The 26319-nt window shown below is 35.6% G+C and overlaps 2 protein-coding genes across 2 annotated transcripts; both read right to left on the reverse strand.

The window, feature by feature from the left end:
- Window positions 1–10767: 10767 nt before the first annotated feature.
- On the reverse strand, window positions 10768–11322 carry LOC122031692 (WAT1-related protein At2g40900-like). The gene is made up of 2 exons (XM_042590789.1): window positions 11151–11322; window positions 10768–11064 (listed from the first exon to the last, which is right to left on the reverse strand). Exons 1-2 carry the CDS (start codon window positions 11297–11299, stop codon window positions 10905–10907), a joined length of 309 nt encoding a protein of 102 aa, XP_042446723.1. The 5' UTR covers window positions 11300–11322; the 3' UTR covers window positions 10768–10904.
- Window positions 11323–13101: 1779 nt separating this feature from the next.
- LOC122032795 (trigger factor-like protein TIG, Chloroplastic) lies at window positions 13102–14118 on the reverse strand. The gene is made up of 3 exons (XM_042592109.1): window positions 14036–14118; window positions 13870–13953; window positions 13102–13299 (listed from the first exon to the last, which is right to left on the reverse strand). Exons 1-3 carry the CDS (start codon window positions 14111–14113, stop codon window positions 13102–13104), a joined length of 360 nt encoding a protein of 119 aa, XP_042448043.1. The 5' UTR covers window positions 14114–14118.
- Window positions 14119–26319: the final 12201 nt, after the last annotated feature.

Here is a 26319-nt window from a genome sequence, read left to right on the forward strand (position 1 = left end):
TTGCAGTTTCTTGTGGTATATCATCTTGTACCGTTGGTACTAAAGTAGACGTGTCTTCTCTTGTTTCCTCAAGAATAATTTTACTCATGGGCTTGTGGTTCATTACATAGTCCTCTTCTAAAAATCGGGCATTGGTGCTAACAACGACCTTCTGATCTTTAGGACTATAAATCACCTTTCGTTCCTTTAGGATAACCCACAAACAAGCGAACTTCTGTACGTGACTCCAACTTATCAGCGTCTCCCTTCAGCACATGTGCTGGACTACCCCAAATCTGAATATATTTCAGACTAGGCTTACGTCCATTCCACAATTCTATGGGAGTAGGGGTTACTGACTTAGAAGGTACCAAGTTCAGAATGTACACTGTCGTTTCTAGAGCATATCCCCAAAATGAATTTGGTAATTCTGAATAACTCATCATTGATCTAACCATTTCCATAAGAGTCATATTCCTTCGTTCTGTCACACCATTCTGTTGGGATGTACCAGGTGCAGACAGTTGGGATTGAATCCCGACCTCTGATAAGTAACTCCTAAACTCTCCTAAGAGGTACTCGCCACCACGATCAGACCATAGTGTCTTGATACATTTACCATGATGTTTCTCCACATCAGCCTTGTATTCTTTGAACTTATCAAAGCACTCAGACTTGCGGTACATCAAGTAAATGTACTCGTATCTCGAATAGTCGTTTATAAAAGAGACAAAATATTTGAAACCACCTCTTGTCTGGATAGTCATAGGTCCACACAAATCAAAATGAACCAATTCCAACACATCTTTGGCTCTATACCCCTTGGTCTTAAAAGGTCTCTTGGTCATTTTTCCTTCCAAGCAAGATTCGCAGGTTGAAAAATTTTCCACCACTAATGAACCCAAAGGTCCATCGACTATTACCCTTTGAATCCTACTCAAATTAATATGACTAAGCCTTAGACGCCAAAGATATATTTGGTTTATTTCTGAAGGTTGCTTTCTCTTATTAGAATTAGAAGATGTGTTATTAATTTCCATTTGTTGTATCGTGGGATTAATTGGATTTAGAGTATACAAATTGCCAACCAATGTACCAGAACAGATAATTACTCTATTTTTCTTGACAACTACTTTGTCATCAAAAGAAACAGAATATCCATCCATAAATAGTTTAGAAACTGAAATCAAATTCTTTCTAAAACATGGTACATAAAGATAATTTCTCAAAATCAATGTTTTATTTCTATCAAAAGATAAATAAACATCTCCCACTGCAACAGCCGCCACTTTTATAGCATTGCCCATGTAGACGGTAATCTCTCCTTCATGTAGTCGTCGAGTTTCCTGAAACCCCTGCAATGAATAGCAGACATGATCAGTGGCTCCCGTATCTACACACTAGGTACCGGTAGATAACACCACTAAACATGTTTCAACCACTAGAGAATAAGATATACATTTATTGTTCTCCTTTCTGCGAGGACAACCCACTTTCCAATGTCCAGGCTGCTTGCATGTGAAGCACTTGCCCTTCGGCTTCTTCACACCTGCATGCAACCTAGTCCCTAGAGATCGATTCACATTCTTTGCTGAACCAACTTGTTTCTTTTTCTTCTTTCTGCCTTTCGTCTTAGAAGCAGAAACATTTTCAACAATGTGAATTTGAGAACTTTGACGAAATAACCCTTCTGCTGCTTGAAGTTCTGTTAGAAATTCCGCCAACAAATAAACCCTTTCGTCCATGTTGTAGTCCAGGCGGAACTGCTCAAAACTTTTAGGCGGCGTTTGGAGAATCATATCGACCTGGGTTTCCCCATCGATTTCTGCTCCAAGGACTTCCATCTCATTCAAAAGAGCCATCATTTTGAGGATATGATCCCTTACGAGTGTCCCCTCAGTCATGATGGTCATCATCAAGTTTCTCATAGCCTCTTGCCTAGCAGCTCGATTCTGGTGTCCGAAGAGTTCCTTGAGATTGTGCATCATGTCATAAGCGGTAGGCATGGCCTGATGTCGATGTTGCAGCACATTTGACATAGAAGCCAAAATGTAACACCGTATCATCTCATCTGCCCTGACTCATTTCTTATGATACTCAATCTCCTCTTCACTAGAATCGCTATTAGGCAGGCTTGGACATATCTCAAAAAGTACGAACTTGTAACCTTCAGCAGTTAAGACAATATCCAAGTTTCGTTTCCAATCAATGTAATTGGGACCAGTAAGTTTATTTTCTTTCAATATAACAGTAAGAGGATTGAAAGCCATTTGAAATTCTAAGAATCACAAAATATTTGGTCAAAACTTTAGAATTTAAAATAATATTGATTCCTCAAACAATATCATTTAAATTCACTAACACCTCAAAACACCGTGAATTTTGTATGTCACGATATTGTGGATGTATACAAATTCAAACATTTGTAAGAGGGGGTTTTACCCATTAATTTTATTATCTTGTCAACCTAACTTTATGACAAATAAAATTAATAGTTGATTTTTCTTCGGTCACACAAATAATAGCAGTGACTCCGATGGGGGGATACTATGAAATCTGCCTAAGTGTATACCATTACTTGATACTTAGTCAATTAAATAGGATTGTGCCCCTTCAGATGGAGAAGATCACACAAACCTAAATAATTTCCTATAATCATCCATAAAGGAAGTTTGATCTAGTGATCCACAAACAAACTCATCTGATATGGAGGAAGGCAAGCCAATGCACAAGTTTGAATGCATCACTTACAAACCAGTAATGGAGACCGTGAAATTTAAATAATTCCTCTACCACTTAGTTATTTAAAATGAGGAATTTTAACATGTACACACACACAGCACATATAAACAGCATAAAAGGCAATAAATATGAAAAATAATTTTTCAACTATTATGGCATCATCCATAGTTGTCCTCCGTGCGCCACCAACCCTAGCCGCCACCAACAGGTCATGTCGTCGCGTCTATCTTGCTTCCTTTTCCGTTATACCTCTGGTCCTCAAATAACACCACACCTCACAAGGATACGATCCGCGACAAAAATAAAATTTTACATTTATCGATCTTATATTCCACAAGGGAATGTACATGTAATCTAGATCGAACAGAATGTAAAATCCTAAAACTAATACAGCTTCTGCTGTATTTAATAATTACAATCATGCACACACATAAAATGCTCTCGACATACCCGAGGGTCCAAATCACACACAAACACAATAGGGTCATAATAGTTGGAACTAGGATGCTTGCTACCACAGAATTAATCTATTTGCACATCCTACTATTATCCTGCCTAAATTTATGTATGAAAAGTGCATAATTTAATTGAAAACCAAACACATAGAGGCATAAAACTAGCTCTGATATCAATTGTTGGCACTACTCGAAATTCCGTTCTGTTTCCCCTGTACAAAAATTTGTATAAGCACAGAACTTTTCCTAGCAACCCATGTGCTTTTCAGAAGTTAAACTTGGATTGCAAACGAAACTTAACATTATTAATCCAAGTTCAACCCATGTGTTCATTAGAAGTTAAACCATATTACAGAAGTTGATTAAATATCTATTTCAAGGATTGACTTCCAGGTCTTTGGCGAGGCACTCGGCCTTCTTGGGTATGGGATCATCCACCACTTCCTAGTCAAATCCTTTCAAAGAAATTGAATATTTAAACTCCTTACAGTAAACCCTAGGTTAAACTATAGAGAGCTCAATCAAAGCACAAGATTGCTAGCCTCTTGTGTTGGTACTTCAAGATTCATACAAAGGAAAAATAAAGTAGTACACAGCGGAAATAATTAACTAGTTATACCTTTCTTTGTAACTTAAAGACCTCTTAATCTTCTGCTATATTCCTCTCCTCCTCTTGGACATCGTGTGAGTGATGATCTACCAAGATGCAAAAACCACCCAAGTCCTTTTTGCTTCCAAGACTTTCGGCCACCAAGGGATCAAAGTTAGGAACACCACCTCTTGTTCTTCTTTCTTCCTTGCAACCCGCCAGCCACAAGATGGTTGAAGCATCTTGATGTCCCCGGCCTTAGGTGAGAAAGCAAGGGGAGAATAAGAATATGAGGGGGTCGGCCACAAGGAGAATAGAAGAGGAATAAAAATTGTGTAGATGATTATTATTTCTAAGGCACCATCTATCCTCTTTTATAATTTGGTAATGGCTAAAAAGAAAAAAATTTAACAATAATTAAAATTTCTCTTTTAAATTTCCTATTGTGGATGACTACAAAAGGAAAGTTTTAAAATTAAAAATCCCCTTTTAAAACATTATAGATGGCTACAAAAAGGAAAGATTTTTAAAATTAAAACATTTCTTTTAAATCATGGTTACAAAAAAAGGAAAGTTTTAACAAAAAATAAAATCTCTCTTTTAAACCATTATAGATGTCTACAAAAGGAAAGATTTTTTAAATTTAAAACTCTCCTTTAAAACCATGTGGATGGCTTCAAAAAAGGAAAGTTTTTAAAATTTAAAATCTTTATTTTAAAACATTGTAGATGGCTACAAAAAGAAAGATTTAAAAAATTAAAATCCCACTTTTAAACCCATTTTGGTCGGCCCCTTGCTTGGGCACCAAGCAAGGGGTGGTCGACCCCTTGCTTGGGCATCAAGCAAGGATGTGGCCAGCCATAAGGATGACTTGGGTGGATGTGAGACTTTATACATAGAGGCTACAACAAGGACCTAGAGGAGAAATTGATTTTTGCCCTCCTAATGAGCTTGAGCTTCCTGTGTTCGACCCGAACACCCAACTCAAGTTCATCAATAATAACTCATACCACTAAAGAGTTATTATTGAACTACCACACCAATCACATATTACATTATGGGCTTCTTCTTTTCATGAGTGTGTTAATCTCCCTGTGTTTAAGATATCGAATGTCCATTAATTAAATAAGTTACTGACAACTCACTTAATTAACATCTAGCTCCAAGAGTAGTTCCACTCAACTTCATTGTCATGTCGGAACTAAGTCCACCTGCAGGATTTACATGACAATCCTTACAAGCTCCTCAAGGGGACATCATCATCCTAATAAATAGAACACGATTTCCTTCTATAATCAACAACACACAATATAAATAATATTATTTTCTAACTTATCGGACCTATTGATTTAACGAATAAATCTCACCCTTTGATAAATTATAGAAATAAATACTAAGTACATGTGCTTGTTATTATATCGAGATTAAGAGTACGCACATCCATAATAACAGAGGTTCTGTTCTTTTATGCAGTCAGTATAAAAGGAACAACCTCAAATGGTCCTGCTCTATACACACATAGTGTACTAGTGTAATTTTATAGTCAAGATAAATTAGTACCAAATTATACTACAACCATTCTAATGGTTTGCCCCAATCCATCTTAGTTGTGAGCTTCTATTTATAATTTATAAGAAACTGATAACATGATCTTCTGTGTGACACCACATACCATATTATCTACAATATAAATTAAATGGACAACTGTATTTAACTAAATGCAGACATTTGACCAATATGATTATCATTTCAAAATAAATGTTTATACAAAAAGCTAGGCTTTTAGTATACATTCTAATAATGGAGGCATCCGAGGGACGCGAGGCTGATGGAGGAGGCTAGAGGCTAGGTCTAGGTTATGCGGGTAAGAACGAGTGCATGAGAGATTGTACTCAGGGTACCAATCGATTGATACTTCATCAGTCGACTGGGCAGTCGACTGGTGCAGTCGACTGGAGAGCAAACAAAATGTCTCTGTTTGCTCAGCCAGTGTGGAGCAGTCGACTGGTACTTTTATCAATCGACTGGTATCGAGCCATTAGATTATAACGATCGAATCTCCACAGAGGACAGTCGGCTGGTACTTTCACCAGTTGACTGATAGGCGGGGTTTTCCAACCTATTATCTATATAACCAAGCCTTGGGAGCTTGGTTAAGGTTAACGAAATAAAGGTGGTTAACCCCTATTAGTAGTCTTTCAAGCTCCTGTGTGAGATCCGTGTGTACGTGATCAAGATTATGGCGAGATTTCTCCACCCACAAGGAGATTGAGCTAGCTAGAGGTTTTCCAGGAAGTCATCTACCGACAGATCATAATCATCCACCTTACGGATAGTCGTGGAGCAGGAGTAAGTGATCTCTGAACCACGTTACATAAACGTGTTAGGTTTATTTATGTTTCTTGTCTTCTAGAGTCTAGCTTTTTCTTGTTAGTTTTATTTTGTATTTCCGTTATGCACTAACAAGTGTAGAAAGCGACGATTTGGGTGAGACGCTATTCACCCCCCCCCCCCCCTTCTAGCAGACGTCAAGGTCTCAACACAATAATCCTAACTTAAACTTTTGCCCAAACATCAAAATCTAGGGTGCCCAGATTGCTCCAACAATCTTCCCCTTTTCGATGTTTTTCATCTCATTTAAGTTAGGGAAACATAAATATAATAACAATGTAAATAAATATGCATATATGCTCATGCATAAGTCATGAAACCTAACCCTAGACTCCCCTTCACCTAAGCTCCCCCTTTACCTAAGCTCCACTTTGAGCTAGAATTTCCTGCAAAGTGAAACTTCTCCCCCTTTGACAACAAGTGAACAATTGCACTCCCTTCACCTAAGCTCCTCCTTGAGCTAGGTTTTCTTGCAAGAGTGTGTAGGTTTTCCACTTAAACCCAACACTTCTCCCCTTTTCCATACATAAAAAAGAGCTTCAAAAATATCCCAATTATTAGACTCTTTAACCTCTAATGACCATAAACATCATGTATTAATCCCACATAAGATTACATACATGTTCATTATCCTTTTAGTCATTTCCAATTGCTAAAACACATTTTTAGGTTGTATTAGTCGACTACCATTAACTCTAGTCAACTATCATCTTTAAAACGAGCTTACAAAGACATTCAATGCTCATGAAAAGTGTTACCAGTCAACTAGTAACTGTTTCAGTTGATTGGTACACTATTTCAGCTAAAAATAATATTTCTAACTCAACTTCAGAAATGCACCAAAAATTTTACAGACCTTCAAAAATTCTTAAATTTTGTGGAGAGATTTATTTTATCAATGTCTACTTGAAAAAATATATAAAAATATATTTATAAAAAATTCTAAGATTAATATAAAATCTAAAACTAGTTAAATGGTTCAATTAAATCTTGACCTAAAGTCCTAATTTTGGCTTCTTGATGTATCCGCCCATACTAAATGATAATGCATCCCTAACATTAGTTTATATGACATCTATACATCAATAATCAATTTTCATGTAATATGAACCCAAATATATTTTTATGGATGAAATTCAACCCAATTGTGCCAATTCCCTAGGTTTAAGATTCAAGTCTGTCTCCAAAATCCTATGATACATTCCATGGCTCTTCTAGAATCCCAAGTAATATCCACTTGAGATCCATTTATCGTATGTCCCAAAGACTCTTTGAACTCCCCCTAGAGTTCTTAGCCTTAGCCACCTCCTTAGATGACTCATTAACTATGGCTAGGCCACTTTGATGCACCTCGGGTGACACTTGACCTATAAACTTTACCTTCTTAACCTTAGATACCTTGTCTTTGGTTAATTTCTTCTTGTCCTTAACCTTGGACACCTCGTCCTTGTCATAATTATATGTCACCCTAGCATATTTCTTCTTATTGGCCTTGGATGACTCTCCATTGCCATTATCATTTGCCACCCTAGCATATGATTTCTCCTTGGTCTTGGAGAAACCCAATTTGATATTTTTAGGTTTTTGACCACCCAAACACATGTTAAGTCCTTTAGGTCCAATAATGAACCTATCTAGAATTTTCTCTAACCTATCAAGCTTTTCCCTTAAAGCTTGATTTTCCAATTCTAAGTTTTTAACCCTGGAATCAACATGTTCATCATGGACATTCCTAGACCTACCATATCTAGGCATATGTCTCCCCTTATTGGGATTAATGCATAGGTTTTCACCCACTTTCCTTCTCTTAAGCAAAGTGGTTTGGATCTTATTAGGTCTAACCTTAGTACATGATTTCCTAGAGTTATCTACCATGTTAACCCTATTCCTATTATTATACCTAAATTCATAATTATGCTTAGGTAAATAATTGTCAATATTCTTAACAATCATGAAGGAATTTGAAATTGGATTAAACTTCAAAATAGGGATTACCTTCCCTTTTACCTTTGAAGCTCCTACTTGACTTAAGCTCCTCTTCTTTTCCCATTTCTTCAAGTGCACCAATTTCTTGAGCTCTCCTCTCCTTGGGCGCTTTATGTGGTAGTATCTCCACTCACCATATGTGAAACACCTAATGTGCTTCTTCTCCTTGACTCCATTCATACAACCCACGTCAGTTCTTAAAGTAACTTTATTGGGTTTAGGGATTACCTCCTTTACCTTTTTGAGAGAATGACACCTACTCTTATAGTACCCCATCTTACCACACTCAAAGCATTTGATATAGTCCTTTGTGCTCTTCTTGGTAGTTGAGGTGGAAGGTTGAGCTTCCAAGATCTCCTCTTCCTTAGATTGTTCTTCTTCCTCTTCACTTGAAGATGTGGGCGGTTCCACTTCATCCTCCCTTGAAGATGTGGATAATACCTCCTCATCTTCCTTCTCCTCCTAGAATGTTGAGCACGTGTCAACATCCGATTGGTCCTTCCCTTCTATGTCTCCAAGTATGAATTCCAATAGCTGAAGTCTTCGCGCTCATATGGAGGTGGGATCCGGATGTCCCATCCAAGAGGTCCTTCCAACTCCATCTTCTTCTCTAGAGGTTGCTCATTTGGCGATTAGTACAACAAAGAGTGACCAAGCTCTGATACCATTTGTTGGGACCTTGATGCCGCTAGAGGGGGTGAGCAGCTCACTCACCCAATGTTTGCTTTCTACAATGGTTAGTATGTATAGTAGAATATAAAAATAAATACTAATAAGAGAGAGCAAACCTAACACGTTGATTTAACATGATTTGGAGATCAAGACTCCTACTCCATGGATGTCTATAAGGTGGATGATCCCCATTCATTGGTAGATGATTCCTCGGAGAACTTTCGGCTAGCTCGCGTAGCTCCTTGTGGGTGGAGAAACTTCATCACAACTCACACAAGACCACACTAGATCACTTGAGCAGTTGGAGACTCTAATTAGAGTTAACTACCACTAATTTTGTCAACTATGCCCAAGCACCCTAAGCTCTATTAAATAGGGATTAGGAGGAAAATACCAAACTGTTTTCCCGCCACCAGTTGACTGGTACAACCACCAGTCGACTGGTCCTAAGTGAAATTCAACTGTTACAATCCAATGGTCAGCTATCAGTTGAATGATGAAAATGCCAGTCGATTGCTATAGTAACTCTATAGTATCGCTACAGTGATGCTACAGTAAGCTGAAATTTTATCCTGAGTGCAGTCTCTCATGCACTCGTCCTTGCTCGCACAACCTAAACCTAGCCTTCTAGCCTCCTCCATTAGCCTCGTGTCCCTCGGATGCCTCTCTATCCTTCATGACTTACCTTCTGGAGCTTCTATTAATCTTGTCATTGTTGTCGGATCTTCCTTTGCCAAGAGGCTACGTCTCCGGAACTTTATCCATTGCCAAGTCACACTTGGAGTTATGTTGCCAAGACAACATGCTTAAACTTACACTGCTAAGACTCGCCCTTGGACTTTCCTTATTTACCAAGATCATACTTGGACTCTCTTTGTTGTACCTGTATCCTGCACACTCACAATGCATATCAAATACAACAATAACTTAACTTAAATCTTTGCCCAAAAATCAAAACACAGGGTGCCCAGATTGCTCCAACGCTTTCTTACCATAGTTATAGCAAGTTAGTTTACTTTTAGTTTCTTTTCATACTTATTTCCTTCAATTTTCTTCTTGATTGGGCCTTTCCCAATAACAACATCAACTTCTTTTTCCTTTCCCTTTCTTTCTTGAACTATCTTTTTTTATTCTTGAATCTTGATGCTTCAACAGTACCTTTATCTATAAAAATCTTATTTAGAAATCCTTGCGAATTCTATTTTCTCCGCCTTTAGTTCAATATAGCATGAGACATTAGTGAAAGTTTTGATACTTTCACTGAGTCAGATTCTGTTTCATCATGTCCCAAGAATCAGGGAAGAATGGATAACTGTCTAAACTTGTTATTTATCAATTAACTCATAATTGGCAGTCTTTAAATCTCAAATCATATTTGTCATTTCACTTAGATGTTGGGCCATGGATACATTTGAATGCTTTTTACAACTGTCAAACTTAATTGTCAACTTACGAAGTTTTCTTAGACTTACTCCACTATACTTCTCTTTAAGGGCTACCTAGACAGCATGCACTACAACAAAATCGCTCATAGACATCAGTTTTCCACCGGTGTCTATTTGATTTTCGACCGATGTCTATGAAGTCGATGTTAAAAGTCTGCCATTTTAGACATCGGGTTAAAACCGGTGTAGTATCACTTAACGACACCGGTCTTCGAATCGGTTATTAACCGGTGTAGTATCACTTAACGACACCGTTTCATCAACGGTGTAAAACCGATGTAATATTACTTTATAACACCGGTTTTACATCGGTGGAAAACCGATGTAATATGTATATATTTTAACAGCACAGATTTGATTTTAAAACCGACAATAACAAAAAAAAAATACACAAATATTCACAAATTGTACAAATATTCTTCATTCAATAATATCCATAAAATACACAAATATTCACAAATTATATAAATAATCTTCTTACAACAATATCCATAAAATACCCAAACATTCTTTTTACATCAAAAGCGATACATGTGACAACACAAGGGACACCATTGACGCAATACCTGAAGAACAAGTGATACACTGCATGCAAAATAGCCGAATAGCATAAGAGCAGAGCCTTTAAGCCAGGCATCGCCTTTCTCAGGACTTTCGAAATGAAGTTGGATCATAGGTGAAGTAACAAAGGCCCCCAACAAAATGACCTTTCCAAAATGTGAAGATCAGGGAACCAGTGATGCAGAAGATGGCCCCTGCAAGCTTGGCCCTCCCTCTTACAGTCTTCAAGTTGAGCTTTTCCATCCTGAGCAAAAAAAGACCAAATATAGAATGATATTTGAATGAACTAAATTCACTGTAAAATTACTTGGAATTAATATCTGAATCAACCTCAGTACAATTGCCAATAAGAAAGTAAAAGCAGGAATGACATTGCCCAAGGCACTGGCAACAGTTGGAGAAATGAGATGGAGTCCAACGTAGTATACATTTTGCTGAATTGTTATACCCAACATAGCAAGAATGAATATTTTTAGCATGACACCAAATGAGAAGTTGGGTCTTCGATTCCTACAACCATGAGATGAGTTTAAAAACATTCAATTTGTAGTCATATATCTTATTCTCAACAATTCTAATGAGACATGCTCCTTGAACCTTTCGAGCACATAAGCAAGAGGAGCCAAGATGAGCATGGCAATAAGGTGCCTGTACACTACGAAGACAAGTGCACTTAGTCCTTGTCCTAATGCAAGCTTGCCGAGGATGCTGGATCCAGCATACGCGAACTGGGACACAATCATATAGAAGTATGGAGCACATGCTTTCACAGAGGCCATGATCTCCTCACCAAATTGTTTGTGACAATTTTTATTGTCCTTGGTTCTTTATAAAGGAAGAAAATCATATTGATTCTGTCAAACAAACAAGTCTAAGATAGACAAATGCTTTGAAAGCTAGGAATAGAAAAAAGATGAGAGAAAAGCAGGCAAACAAGTGCCAACAAGCTACATCAGACTCCTCTAACTGTTGTATCATTTTCTCCAGCAAACAGACAAATAAATCATCTTGTCGACAAGATGAAGACGACTAGGGAGAAAAGCAGGCAAACAAGTGCACTTTATTCTCGTCGACTAGGGTTTCTGGAATTGAACAAGAAGAAGAAACCAGGCATACCTTTGCTATCAATCTCGTCGACATGGCTCTCCTGACCTTTGATTTTGATGCTGAACCATTTTTTGATGAAGGCCTTAGACCATGATGAGATTATACTATGTATAGCCAGCCGTGGTTATATTTCTTCAAATTTATTAACATATAAAGCAGTGGTATTCAAATTGTTCACACATGATATCTTCTATCTAGCCCTGCTAGACACGCAAGTCATATATAAAAATTCAAAGAAGATAAAAATTGTTCACACACGCAAGTGATATCTCCTCATGAAGCTCTAATCTGGAAAGGTCTGGCTCCCTGGATTCAACTACCATTTTCCAGATTTTTCCACTTCGTGAAACCAGAGGGAACTTGGACAACAATATGCAAAAATTGAAAAGGAAGTTATGAAAAACAATATCAAGATATGTCTGCAGAGCCAGTTTAAGAATGTAAACCTTGTGCAATAGGAACGATTGGCCATCCACATAAATAGTTACATCCCCAGCAACGTCCGAGAATATCCTACACAAAACAAAACGACATTTCTTTATAGAGGAAACGCAGCGATGTCACAATTCTAAAGATGCTAAGAACGATACCAAGTCATCAGACTGGCTATTCTCTTTGTCATTGAAATTAAAGAAAGAAAGGCAAAACTACAGGATAATCTCAAGAACCATAAAGATTAGAAGCGAGAAGAAGAGACAAGTTTCAGGAAAAAAAAAAAGAAGAGGTTTTCATGAAAAGAGCATTTGCAATAGATGTCCTTCAAAACCAATTAAACGATCCATATATAGTAGGAGATAGAGCTAGTGTAAAATGATCCATATAGTCGACCACACCTAGGGATAAGGTTTGGTTGTTGTTGTAAGGTGTAAAAGTGCACCATACTAGCTTTAGTCTTGCATGTCATGCACGCTAAACTTTCCAAACCTACTTGTCGCGCCAACTCAAGACTAGATTAACCTAACCCAGCCCATTCATTTCTAAGCCGACGTGATATTAGGCATGGAATGCGGGCTGGCCACATCTCGCTCAGCCCATGCCCATTGCCACTTCTAGGGATTGGCACTTAAAACAATAATGACATTGAAGGTAATTTCTACCAATTAAAAGATTTATGCTAGTGGATTAATAAAAAAGTATGACAACAATCTCTACCCGTTATTTCAACAGAAATTTGTCATAATATTGGATGGATAAATGACTGCCTTCTACTACAAGTTGGCAAGCTAATGTTATGTTCACGTACGGAAGACATAGCATGTGGAAGAGTTTTTTTCAAAGTTGCCTCAACTACAGCTTGTTGAATGTTCTGTCTACCAATGTAGTTTAGAAGAATATTTTCTGGAACTTTCTTTCCCTGCCGAAAGCCAGGAACCTGTATGAATAAGGTTTTTTATCAGGAATTGCATGGCATCACAACATACTACTTCAATAATGAGTATTCAAGAAGAAAAGGTAGATAAAGGAATTAGAATCTAGTACTAGAGATAGAAGGTAGAAAAAGAGAAGAAGCTTCCAGTGACATTTAAAAGGCCATTTTTACTTAGCATGGTCTTCCCTCAACTTTAGTTCAGCATAGAAATGACTAACCCCCAGTACAAGCAATTCCAATCATGCTTTAAGTGGAAATAAGTAAATAATAGGTACTGGAAAACATAACTGTCAACAAACTTGGATCGGATGAAAAGATAAAAGGGGAGAACAATATTGAATTCCTTGACATTCCAAAGAAAGAAAGAAGAAATATAGATTAGTATATGTCAGAGCCCAGAGGGCTTAGTAAAAGTTAGGTAGCATATTCAAATTTTTCTTATTACTATAGAGTGATAATGATCAAAACAGAAAATGGAAAATAATTTAAGTACAAAATTATCCTACAGATGAATTCCTATTCATCCTGTAACAGTAATATACCCCTTAAATGACTGCATACTGAAAATAATACCTTTGCCTTCTTAGAAAATTCATCTAAGACTTCTCCGTAACATTCTTGGCTTATTGCTGGAGGAACTTCTACGCTTAACCTAATCTGCAAATAAGATGAGCTATCAGGGAATTGACATAACCATACTTCCTGGACAAATTGATTCTCGTGAACTTGTAGGACTAACAATCGATTGAATGCACTCAGGCAAGGGGAAGAGAGATAGCAAGAAAGCTATAGCCTTGAAGCAAGATTGCCTCTTCATTTCAATTGCCAGATGAACAAACAAACATATTTCCAAATTATACAAGAAGATAGGTAGAAAGTAAGAAAATTATAGCCTTGAAGCAAGACTACCACTTCCACTTGACTATCAGATCAATTAGAAGTAAAAACGATTTAGAAGGTAGAAAAAGGAAAGGTACAGACAGTGGAGTGAGGCCCTTTGGTCTCCGTCACAATGAGGTTGGCTGGCAACCTATCTTTCGTCTTCTGAGCAGCGGAGACACTAACTTGGGCACGGAAAGGCCCCGGGTTTCGCGAGGGAGGTGAGTGAAGGCGCGGGAGGGAAGAGGTGGCGAAAGACAAAGGTTTGGGGAGGGAGATGGGGATAGCAAAGGACAGATTGCAGGAGCGCGAGGAAGAGAGGATGGGCGGGGCGAAGATGCCAACTATCTCCATCTCCAGATGCTCCAGATCCTTCCACCGCCACACCAACTCCGGGATTCGAAGGTCGTCCTCCAACATCAGGTTGTCCGGCAAAGCCAGCGCCTTCAATCTCAGGCATCTGCGCTAATAATCGATGAGCAAATTCGTCGAACAGGTAGTGAGCGATGAGGGCGACGAAACCAGAAGGAGGCGTAGACTCACTTGACAGAGGCATAGGCGAGGTCGTGGATGGGGACGGCAGAGGAAAGGGGGAAGGCGAGTTGGTCGACGACGCCGCGGGAGCAGTGGAGGGCGAAACGGAGGAAGGCGGAGAAGGAGAGGGGGGAGTGGAGGCAGTAGCGGAGCGCAAAGGCGCGGGAGAAAGGGCTCCAGGGCGTGAAATCGAGGGAGTGGAAGTTGAGGCGGCGCCAGCAGCTAGGGTCGAGGGAGGTGCGGTACCAGGACTTGCAAACGAAGGGGACGGCGACAGCGAGATCTCCGAGGGCGAGGCGGCGGAAGGGGAAGAGGGAGATGAGGCTGAGGTTTAGGTTTAGGCTGAGAGAAGGGGCACGATATTGGTTTAGGTTTGGAGGGAATTTTGTGAAGTGTTGTAAATTTTGGCCGGTGAAAAAATTAAATTATTTTTTTTTGTTCATTAACACCGGGTTTTAAAAACCGCTGTTAAAACCGGTGTCTATTAACAAAAAAAAGGTGCTCATAGACACCAGCTAAAAAACCGATGTCTATGAGCGAAAATCTGCGCTCATAGACACCAGTTTTTAGAAAAATCGGTGTAAAATACTCAAAGACATCGGTTTTTGCTTAAAACCGTTGTTGTTCCACCGATGTCTATGAGGGTTTTTCTTGTAGTGATGAGCCTATTAAAATGACTCGTACTCAAAGACTAGATCATCCACCATTGAACTAATCAATATACCCCTAGTAGTGGAATCCTTTTTCTTCCATGTATTATAGGCATCTATGTCTCGTTTATGCTGTATTGTAGAACCATATGTAGGTTCATCTATAAACTGATAAACAATCTCTAGGATTCTTATTCCTCAGAATATATTTTATCTTGAGGTGTCAGATTTTGTGGTTATCTCCATTAAATTTCTCTCCCTTATTAAGTTCAGCTATGATATTTTTAGTAGTCATAATCTATCATAAATAAATACATTATTTGGTATTTTAGTGTAATTCATATGTACGTAACTAATGATTAACTCAATGTAAATTAGAATTGATTTACAAAATCAAGTGGTAATTATGTTTCTACTCATTATTCATATGTTCTAATCTAATTAACATTGATCAGTTATATTACACACATCTCATCAAATAAACTAATCAGTAAGTGAACAAATCATGAAATAAACTCATCATTTAAATGAACTTATCATTCTTTTAAGACTGTTAACACATGACATTCCTTTTTTTCATAAAATATAACGATGTTCGTATATAACAACAATTTCTACTATATTATTTTCATAAATTAAATGAGTAAATATTATTCGTACATAACGATAGTAACAACAATAAAACTCTAATAAACTAAATAAGCTAATATCATTCTCACTAGGACAAACACTAGTGTAGTGGGCAACACTATCCCTTTCATTCTAAATTTGATTGGGCAATCTTAGGTAGGTCAACTCCAAGATTCTCCATTTGGTCCATATTTTGATCCTCTTTTGGATCCTCCTCAAACTCTTCAAGATTCTCTTGCTCCACATGGTGACATAGCTCCACACACAACTCTGCATATGAGGTATGCCCTTCAGAAACCCCATATATGATGTGCTACCATCTTGGGATATTTTGACAATGATTGAATCAATGTCCAAATCCTGTAATTATCCAAGATTGAAAACTCTTTATGCTCGAGTTTCTAGAATAATCAGTCAAGTCGTCTAATATGTCCTCTGACTTCATAAACTGGGTCATATTGATCTCTTGAATCTTCTCCCATAGCTCATTATGTCACACATCGCAACGAGTCATCATGTATATTATTCGTGATATTTGGAATTGAAAATAATAATGTTAGTATAAAATTGACAAATCAGTAACAAAACAAATTTAATTCAATTCACACATATGTATAGAACAAACACACATAATCCATAGGCAAATAAGAAAAATAAATTTTCTTTATTTGCGGAGCTCCAATTGACTGACTGATCAATTGAGAAACTGAATCATAAGCATTAGTTTAATTTCTTGTCCTCATTAAAACTGATTTAATTAGATAGGGATAGCCTAAACTTATTTATTGTTATTATTTAATTGAATCTCATTTAATTTAATCTTAGATTTATCAAATTCAGACCCAATTAATTATTTAATTTGATCTGATTGAATTAAACTGATCTAATTAAATTAATTAATAATTTAAACTATATTAGGATTAAAAAAAGTAATCTGATCTAATTAAGTCAATTAATATTTTAAACCTGAATTGATTGGACAAATTCACGTAGTTCATATGAACCAAATTTGTTCAGTCACGTGAGAGGTTCTCACATTTCTGATTGAAAAAAGTTTCAATACATGTATTAAAATAAACTTTTCGTTGACAGGATTCGCGTGAGAATTCCGAGAGAAGAGAATTTATTATTCTTTTTATTTATAAAAATCAAATATTTCTCATTCCCTGTGCTTCGTCACTTTTTTTTCTGCTCACGCCGGGCTTTTTCCGTCATGACAAACATGGTGGCCATTGGCCAACCAATCTCCAGATTTCCCATGCGGCCAGCTCAGGACGTAGGTCGCTAGTGGCCACGTCGGTCTTGGCGACGGAGAAAAATATGACAGTTGATTTTTCCTAGTGTGACTATGCGGCCTCTGACAGAATTTTTACTCTCCTGAAAATATGTTCTGATATCATTACTGGCAGTAAGATAAATTCGTATAAAATGATAAAATCTACAATGCTCAGAGAATAAAATTGGAAGAAGAATATGTCATTGGAAGAATGATAACGAAGGAATAAAAAAAAAAATTCAAAGTTCCACGAATCAAAATTCGCTGTTTGCTTTTGGTGTTCTCTTTTGATTGCACACTTTTCACCGATTGCCTTGGACCCTTTTTTATAAGAGCATCTTCGATGTAAATTTTATCAAAGATTTGTAAAATTTAAAAATCTCATTAAAATTTTTTTTATGATTGTGTAGGTGAGATTTGAAGTTTTTAATTTAAGAACAGGTTTGAATTTTCAAATTTATTTTTTCTCTTAAAGGTGGAGTTAATAATTAATGTACATGACCCTTTTTAAATAATTTAAAAATAAATTATTTGTTGAACTAATTATAATGTTTCAATTTATAAATAATTAGTAATAATTAAAATTATTTTTTAAAAAAAATAATATATTTGAGATAAGTTTAAAAAATATACAAATGACTATAATTAAATTAAATTTATAAAATAATTAAATATTAAATAAAACAATAAATTATATTAAATTAAAAATTATAAATTAATTAATTTATTAATTGTTAATTATAAATAAATTAAATTAAAGATTATAATTAATTAAAATATCAAATGAAAACTATATAAAGATATTAAATGAAAAAATTGTATGCAGGTTTTTTTAAAATTGTGGAGAGAATAGTAGATTTGTATTGAAATTGATGTAATATGTATGGAACCATATAATTATATGTTGAGAGAATTACAAAAAAAAGCTCACTCAAAGCTTTAACGATTGGGAATATTTCAATGAGTTTTTATAATATTGATGTGACATGTTAGAATTCTAAAAAAAGCTCATTCAAAATTTTAACGATTTGAGATGCCCTAAGAGGAAGATGACTCTTCTCCTACCTCCATTAATGGAGAAAGTTGAAAGGACGGGAACATGAATGGGAAAATGTGTCCTTTTACCTTCTTAATTCAACAGTCGACGTTAAACAGATGGAGATATAACTCAAAATGTGATTACTTTGGAAATGTGAGATTTTATGTAATTTTACAGTTAACAAAAAAAATATCCCAAAATTTTTTTTTCTAAATTTTCCCCCCTAAATTAGTATTCTAAAGATTAAACCAAACAACATTAGATTATATTTTATTCCCCATAATTTTAATTATGTGATGATTTTTTTATAATCATATAATTAAAGTTATGCATGATAACTTGAATTAATGCATCATAAATCCTAAGACTCGGAGCAAAATACAAATGACAAGGCAATAATGCCATCAACATGAACATTTAGGATTAATTCCCAACAAAGGAATTTGCCTAGCATGATTAATTTTAAAAAGTCCGACTGTGATTATCAGGCCACTTGATGTTTTCTAGATTTATTATGGTGGTCATTAGAAAATTTGTGTAGGATCAAATTAATCATCTCCAGAATTAATCGATTTAGAGAGTTGGATAGCTGAATTATTAAAAAAAAAATCAAGACGAAATTATCTAACATTATAAGGAACATAATACTTTTTGATCAAGTTACCTTATAAAATTTACTAAAGAGACAACTTTTATATAAAAGAAATACAATTATTACCATGATAAAAGTGATCAAAGTTTGCCCTAATGCTTTGAAATTTGGATTTGAGATTGAATAAGTAAATATACCCTTTGCCAAATTTTTAGCATTGTTATTGTTTCAACCAATAGCTACATAGATATTTCTTTTTTAAGTCACTTAACTATATTACTCAATTTGATGAGTAAGGGAAGGTATTTTAGGTAAAATAAAATGGTTGGAGTTCTTTCTTTCACAAAAAAGTCATAAAATTAAAATTTTCATTTGCCTTGCAATCAACTTATATGTTTCATTACATACACTACAAAAAATAAGGGATTTCGGGACAAAATTGGGGACGAATTTTGAAAAAAAATTCGTTGCAAAAATTTTTGCGACAAATTTTGGGACGAAAATTTTTTCGTCCCAAAATGGTTGATGCCAACTTTTGGAACGAATTATGGATTGTTGCAAATTTGGGGACGAATTTGGCGACGAAAAAAATTTTCGTCCCCAAATTCGTTGCAAAAAAGTATAGAAATTTGCAACGAAAACTGTTTTTGTTGCAAACCTAGGAACAAATTTAGGGACGAATTTATATAAATTATCCGCCAAAATTGTCTTGATTTTTGCAACAAATTTGGGGACGAATTCGGTGACAAATTATATTTTGTTGCCAAGTTTGTCCCTAATATTGCAACGAATTTGGGGACAAATTCGGGGACAAAATTATTTTTGTTGCCATCTTTGTTCCTAATTTTGCAACGAATAATAAATTTGTTGCAAAACTGGCAACGAATTTCGCAACAAAAACTTGCCAAGCTCATTACACACCAGATAATTTTTCGTCCCAGAATTCGTCCCAAATTCTGGGACGAAATTTGGGACGAAATTTGTGGATTCGTCCCAAAATTCGTCCCAGAATCTGGGACGAATTTTGGGACGAATCCACAATTCGTCCCAGATTCTGGGACGAAATTTGGGACGAATTTTGTGGATTCGTCCCAAAATTCGTCCCAAAATCTGGAACGAATTCTGGGACGAAAATAATTTTGTCCCAAATTACGATAGAATGGGGACAAATAATTTTCGTTGCCAAATTCGTCCCTATTTCAAATAATTTTTTCCAGCTTCAATCTCTTTCTGCAATACAATCCAAATACATACAAACCAAATTCAAATAACAAATAATATGCATTCAACACAATTTAATTTAACATTCAACACATCCTAATTTAACATTCAACACATACAAATTTAACATTCAACACATCGATCAACTCATAATTCAAGAAGTATAAAGTTTGCAACAAAGTTTACAATATCCATCTTGTTCAAGCTACTAGAAAATATGATACAAAGTTCAACAACCCAATGTTTTATAAATCCATCATCCAACCAACAACACTAAGAATACATATAGTCATCTTCATGAGCCACAAAATCTTTGATCCCCATCAAATCTCTTTTGCCTACATAACAACAAACAAATAAACTAGATCATGTCTAACAAGAAAGATTGTAAATATTATACGATATGACCATGTAAAAAGAATAATTGGAAACAAAACATAAATATGAAATTCCTTAAACATTCTAATAAAAGGCCTAAATATAATAAAAGTCATATTTACCAACGATATGAATCATCTATGTCATAACAACGGTAAAGAAAATTATAAGAATTATTTTGAAGCTAAGTACATGTATCGTAACTACGATACAACCTAATATAATTGACACATCATATAGAGAAAACGAGAGAGAGATATTGTGAAGTATGATATTAGGGTTTAAATTTTCTCACTTAGTTAACTTTATTTTTCATTTTAATTTGCTGAATTTATAGGTTTGTCTTTGGTTGATATTTAATGTAAACTAAAGGATGTTTAAAATAATTGTTCATTTCATTGTGTTAACTAGTTGACAATTTCATATGAATAAGTTTAGCACATTTTTAACAACTCTTTACAAAATATTAAGGTAGGAGGATGCATCGTTATCTAGTAAAGAATTTTAGAATAGTGTAATGTAATTCTAGATGAAATATAAAACTTTTATGTATCTATATAGTTTTGAAACTATACATAGATCAAATTCAGAACTTTTATGCATCATTATCATTGAAGATAAAACAAGAAAGAGTAACTTATCAAAAAGAATGAACACAATTAAACAACTATTTAAAGTTAATTTTAACATAATTATTTAAAGTTAACTTTATATAATTAAACAACTATAACATAATTATTTAAAGCTAACTTTATATATAGATCAGTCAATGCATATTAAAGAACTTAGGAATACCGAAAAGAGGTGAACAGCTGTCTTCAACTACACTGAGATCAGACCAACTTGAGACCTGCACAAACAACATTATCAAATCAGGAAAAAAATAAAGTCAGAGTATTAGAGACTTCATTCATATTGCCTAATTATGCTTTAATTTTGTTACTGGTACACAACTAAGAATCATATAGATTAGTCTACGTCAAAGATAAGTCATCTCATACATTGACAGTGGAACAGTGCAAGACTTAACCTACAAATGGCAGAGTTGAAAAGTTAAAAACCATTGATTAATGTGTAAAGCAGTAAACATAAGAAAAAAAAATCATTATACATTATTAAAATTATCAAAAATCATCACCGCCATCATCGTTATCATCGTAGGCATCATCATCGTCATCATTGGGAGGATTCTGACATTGAGCGGAGCTCAACTGAAGGTGTTGCATAATAAATTCTTGTTGTCGGCGCATTTCTCTAATATCTTTCTCCAAATTAGCCCGTTCTAGGTCTCTTTGCACCCTTTCTTGGTCTCTTTGCGAAATTATTTCCTTCAGATGGCTAACCTCATCAGTCAAGGTATTTACTTGGGTCGTAAGTGCTGATGTGGAGGAAGAAGTTCCAACTAATCTTTGGGTTCTACTCAAGGAACCCATCCCCAATATCCTTCCCCCTTTTGGTCCTCCACTGGCCTCTAACCATAAACTCAAATTATTGCCAACAGACTCCTCAGACCCCTGACTATCGATGCCAGCTTGTGAGCATGTTTGAGCTAGCTCGAGTTGATCATATTTTTCCTGTTTTGTAAAACACATACGATATTGATTAGATATAATAGAAACACATATAATATTAAGACAATAATGGTAGGTAAATAATTAAATTTAAACCATATATTAAGGTAAAATAAAAATTAATTCCAACCTTGACTGCTTTTGCTCTCGCCCCACTCCATGTGTTATCTTTTTTTTTAAAAGTGCGAGTGAAAGCATCAATGAAAGAAGGCTCCTTCCCTGTCTCCTTGGTCTAAAAAAACATTATTTCAAATAACGAAATAATTTGATATATATTAAAAATTTGTGAAAGAGTGAAACTATTACCATTCTCCGTCTATGCTCATCTATGTTAATAGAGCCTCCCGCATATATAGCACTTGAGTCACCAGAATTGTGAGATTGATTCATTCTATTCAGGTCACTCCTTTGTTTACTTTCCTCCGTTGCCCAAAATAGAGTGATCCTCTCCCAATTTTCTTCAGTGATGAAGTTTGGTTTTTTCCGCCGACTCTTTGCGTGACTTAATACATGTCTAATGTGATCACCACATTTCTTTTTAAATATTCTTCGTATCTCCATTTCGTCATTCGGGTCCCAATTATTTAAGCGCTGAAATAGAAATTTATTTTATTATATAATCACTGTAAAATTGAAGTAAAGTTAAGAAAATTTACTTTGAACTCGCTCCACCAAAGTTGTTTTGTGGCTGGTGGAGTGCTTGAATATGTCAAAGAATCCCCTCCCCAATGGTTGTTCACGATCCTATTTATTTCTCGAACAACTTGTACCGGATTTTCAAAGCTGCATTAAATTACAAAATAATGATATTATATAATTAAGATAGATCTAACAAATAAAATATTTTATAGTACTTACGAATCACCGATGGGGACTAAAGGGGCTCTATCATTCCTAAACTCAGCAAATGAATTTCTTGCTGAGTCAGGAGGATCTGAGTGGACAGGTAACTGTTCTGGGTAAGGTACTTGTGGCGGCGAATATGAAACCGGTGCAGAAGGTACATGAGAAGGGCCCGGCTGATGAAGGGGTGGCATAGGTACACTGGCAGGAGAATATGATGCCGGTGGAGAAGACACATGGGATGGGCCTGCTTGAGTAGGGGGTGGATTAGGTTCACTGGCAGGTGATGGATGTGTCTGGTCCTGTGGTCGCCGTCTACGTCCACCACGTCGAAATATATGCTGGAAATTTCAACAATTTAATAAAGTTAATTACAGATCTAATACATAACAAAGGATAATTAAAAACTTACCATTTTTATGTAAAGATTATGGAAAAGGATGGAGGGGAAATTTATGAAATGTGACCTCTGATGACCTGTAGGAATAAATACAATGTGTTAACAGATAAAGTAAATCAAATTATAAAAGAGACAGTATATACAATAAAATATGGGAAATTTCTTTAAATAAGCTAACAAAACTTACCCATCATCAAAAATCAAAGTCATCATTGTCATTATCATCCTCATCCTCCTCTTCCTCTTCCTCCTCCTCTTCCTCTTCCTCTTCCTCCTCCTCCTCCTCCTCCTCCTCCTCCTCATCATCATCATCATCATCAATTTCACTTCTATCTACGTTGATTACTACACCGTTGGGATCTCGTAAAGTTGGAATAATATATTCCTCAGTCTGAAAGGTATTTGAAACTTCCTCTTGTTGATATGCAATGTTTTCCCAACGTGCCTCAATTTTTTTTCGTGCTTTAGTTTTACAAACAGCCCACCAATCAATCTTATCGCGTTTCAAACTCGGATATGAAGAATAGAATACTTGAATTGCTTGTTGTGCCAACACAAATGGTTCATATCTCTTATAAAATCTCTTATGATTTATTTCAACTAAATTATAATGTGGATGCACTTTCATCCCTCTAACAGGGTCAAACCAGCGACACATAAATAATATAACTTGCATTTGTGGTCCTGGGTATTCTACTTCTATAATTTCATCCAACAAACCATAAAAATCATTACTTGGACCTCCTTCATTGGATGACGATACGCACACCCCACTATTCATGGTATTCTTGCCCATTCCATAGTCTTGAGTATGAAAATTATATCCATTTATGAAATATGCTGGCCAAGTGCGTACGCATGAATTTGGACCCCATGACAGATGGATTAGCCATTCTTGTTCAAGGTGAGATTGATTAGCTTGAACCTAAGGTCAAAACACAAATTGTTAAAAGTATGCATATGTATCACACAAATATAGATTTTTTACTTACATATGATTTGAACCATGCAGCAAATTCTTCTTCACAAAATCGATCGAACTCTTGTGCCGATAATTCAGAATATAAGTTGGTAAATATCCTACTCAAAAAAACATATTGTTACACAAATAATTGAAAAAATAAAGAAATAAAAATAAAAATATATACTTACTCGTAATATGATGATACTTCTGGACAATTTAGTAAAATATATGTTTGGGCTACCGCCATTCTTTACCAGTTAAGTATCTTTGTTTACATGGTCCACTTGGTCGACCAAGGTAGTTAAAAATTGAAAATGAGGTAACATTTGGATCAATAGGACCCTCATCATTTCTGCCCGCTCTTCGCCTTTTGCATTGAACATGAGGTTCAAAATAATATGATGCAAAAGTGGTGACTTCCTCCACAATGTATGCATTAACAATAGAGGCTTCAACTCGTGCTTTATTTTCACCTTTTTCTTCAAATGATATAAGAATCTGTTGAAGATATATAAAATTATATTAAATATATATATATATATAAATAATCCAGGAGTAGAAATATTTTTTTTTCATTCAAACATTCGAATTATACAAATAACACACTCTACCTCTCAAATGGATACATCCACCGAAAATGAACGGGTCCTCCAACTTTGGCCTCATATGGCAAGTGAACCAAAAGATGCTCCATGGAGTCAAAAAAAGAGGGTGGAAATATTCTTTCCAAATTGCACAAAATGATTGGAATATCTCTCTCTAACTTCTCCATGTGTGAACGTTTCAAAACTGTTGAGCAAATATCATGTAGGAAAATACTTAACTCCGTAATCGCTCCCCATACAAATTGTGGTAAGAGTTCCTTAAAAGCAATAGGAATCAGTCTTTGCATTATGATATGACAATCATGACTTTTCATACCAATTAACTTCCATTCTTTCATATCAACACATCTTCCAAGATTAGAGACATACCCATCTGGAAATTTCAAAGATTTCAACCATTCACATAGGACACGTCTTTGATCCTTATTTAATGTATAAATTGCCTTTGGCTTTGGTCCTCTACTATTTTCATCGACATCAAGAGTGGGTCTTTTACATATGAGTCGCATATCTTTTCTTGCATTGAGATTGTCTTTTGTTTTTCCGGTGATATCCATCACAGTATTTATCAGATTATCAAAAACATTCTTCTCAATATGCATTACATCGAGATTATGATGTATCAAATGACTAAACCAATACGGTAAATCCCAAAATATACTTTGTTTAGTCCATTTATGTGTACTCCCATATTCATAATTTGTACCATATGGTTGTTCAATAACAGAGGGAAAGTGATGCACTCTGTACCAAATATCTTGACCTGTCAATCTCAATGGCGGAAGTGTTCTTTCGATCCTATTTTTAGTGAATTCATCTTTATTCTTTCTGAACTTATGATTTGTTGGTAAGAATTGCCTATGACAATCAAAATAACTTGGTTTCTTTCCGTGTTTCAATCTGAATGACTTTGATCTCTCCATACATATTGGGCATCCCAAGATCCCAACAGTACTCCAACCTGATAGCATACCATAAGCTGGAAAGTCATTTATGGTCCAAAGAAGAGCAGCCTTCAGTATAAACATCTGGTTAGAATGAACATCGTATGTAGGAACACCTTCATCCCATAGTTGTTTAAGTTCTGCTATCAGAGGTTGCATATAAATATCTATTAACTTCTTTGGATTTTGCGGACCTGGTACAACCAATGTTAAAAACATATAAGGTGTTTTCATGCACATCCCAGGTGGAAGATTATACGGCGTTAAGATAACTGGCCAACAAGAATAATTTCTTCCTGATTTACCAAACGGAGCAAATCCATCAGCACAAAGACATAATCTAATATTTCTAGTCTCCTTTGCAAAATCTGGATATGTTCTATCAAAATTTTTCCAAGCATCTGCATCTGATGGATGACACATTAAACCCTCTTCTGTTTGATGAGTTGCATGCCAAGTCATGTGTTCCGCAGTTGCCTTTGATGCATACAATCTTT

This window comes from Zingiber officinale, chromosome 11A, assembly GCF_018446385.1.
Source record: "Zingiber officinale cultivar Zhangliang chromosome 11A, Zo_v1.1, whole genome shotgun sequence".
Classification (NCBI taxonomy): Eukaryota; Viridiplantae; Streptophyta; class Magnoliopsida; order Zingiberales; family Zingiberaceae; genus Zingiber; species Zingiber officinale.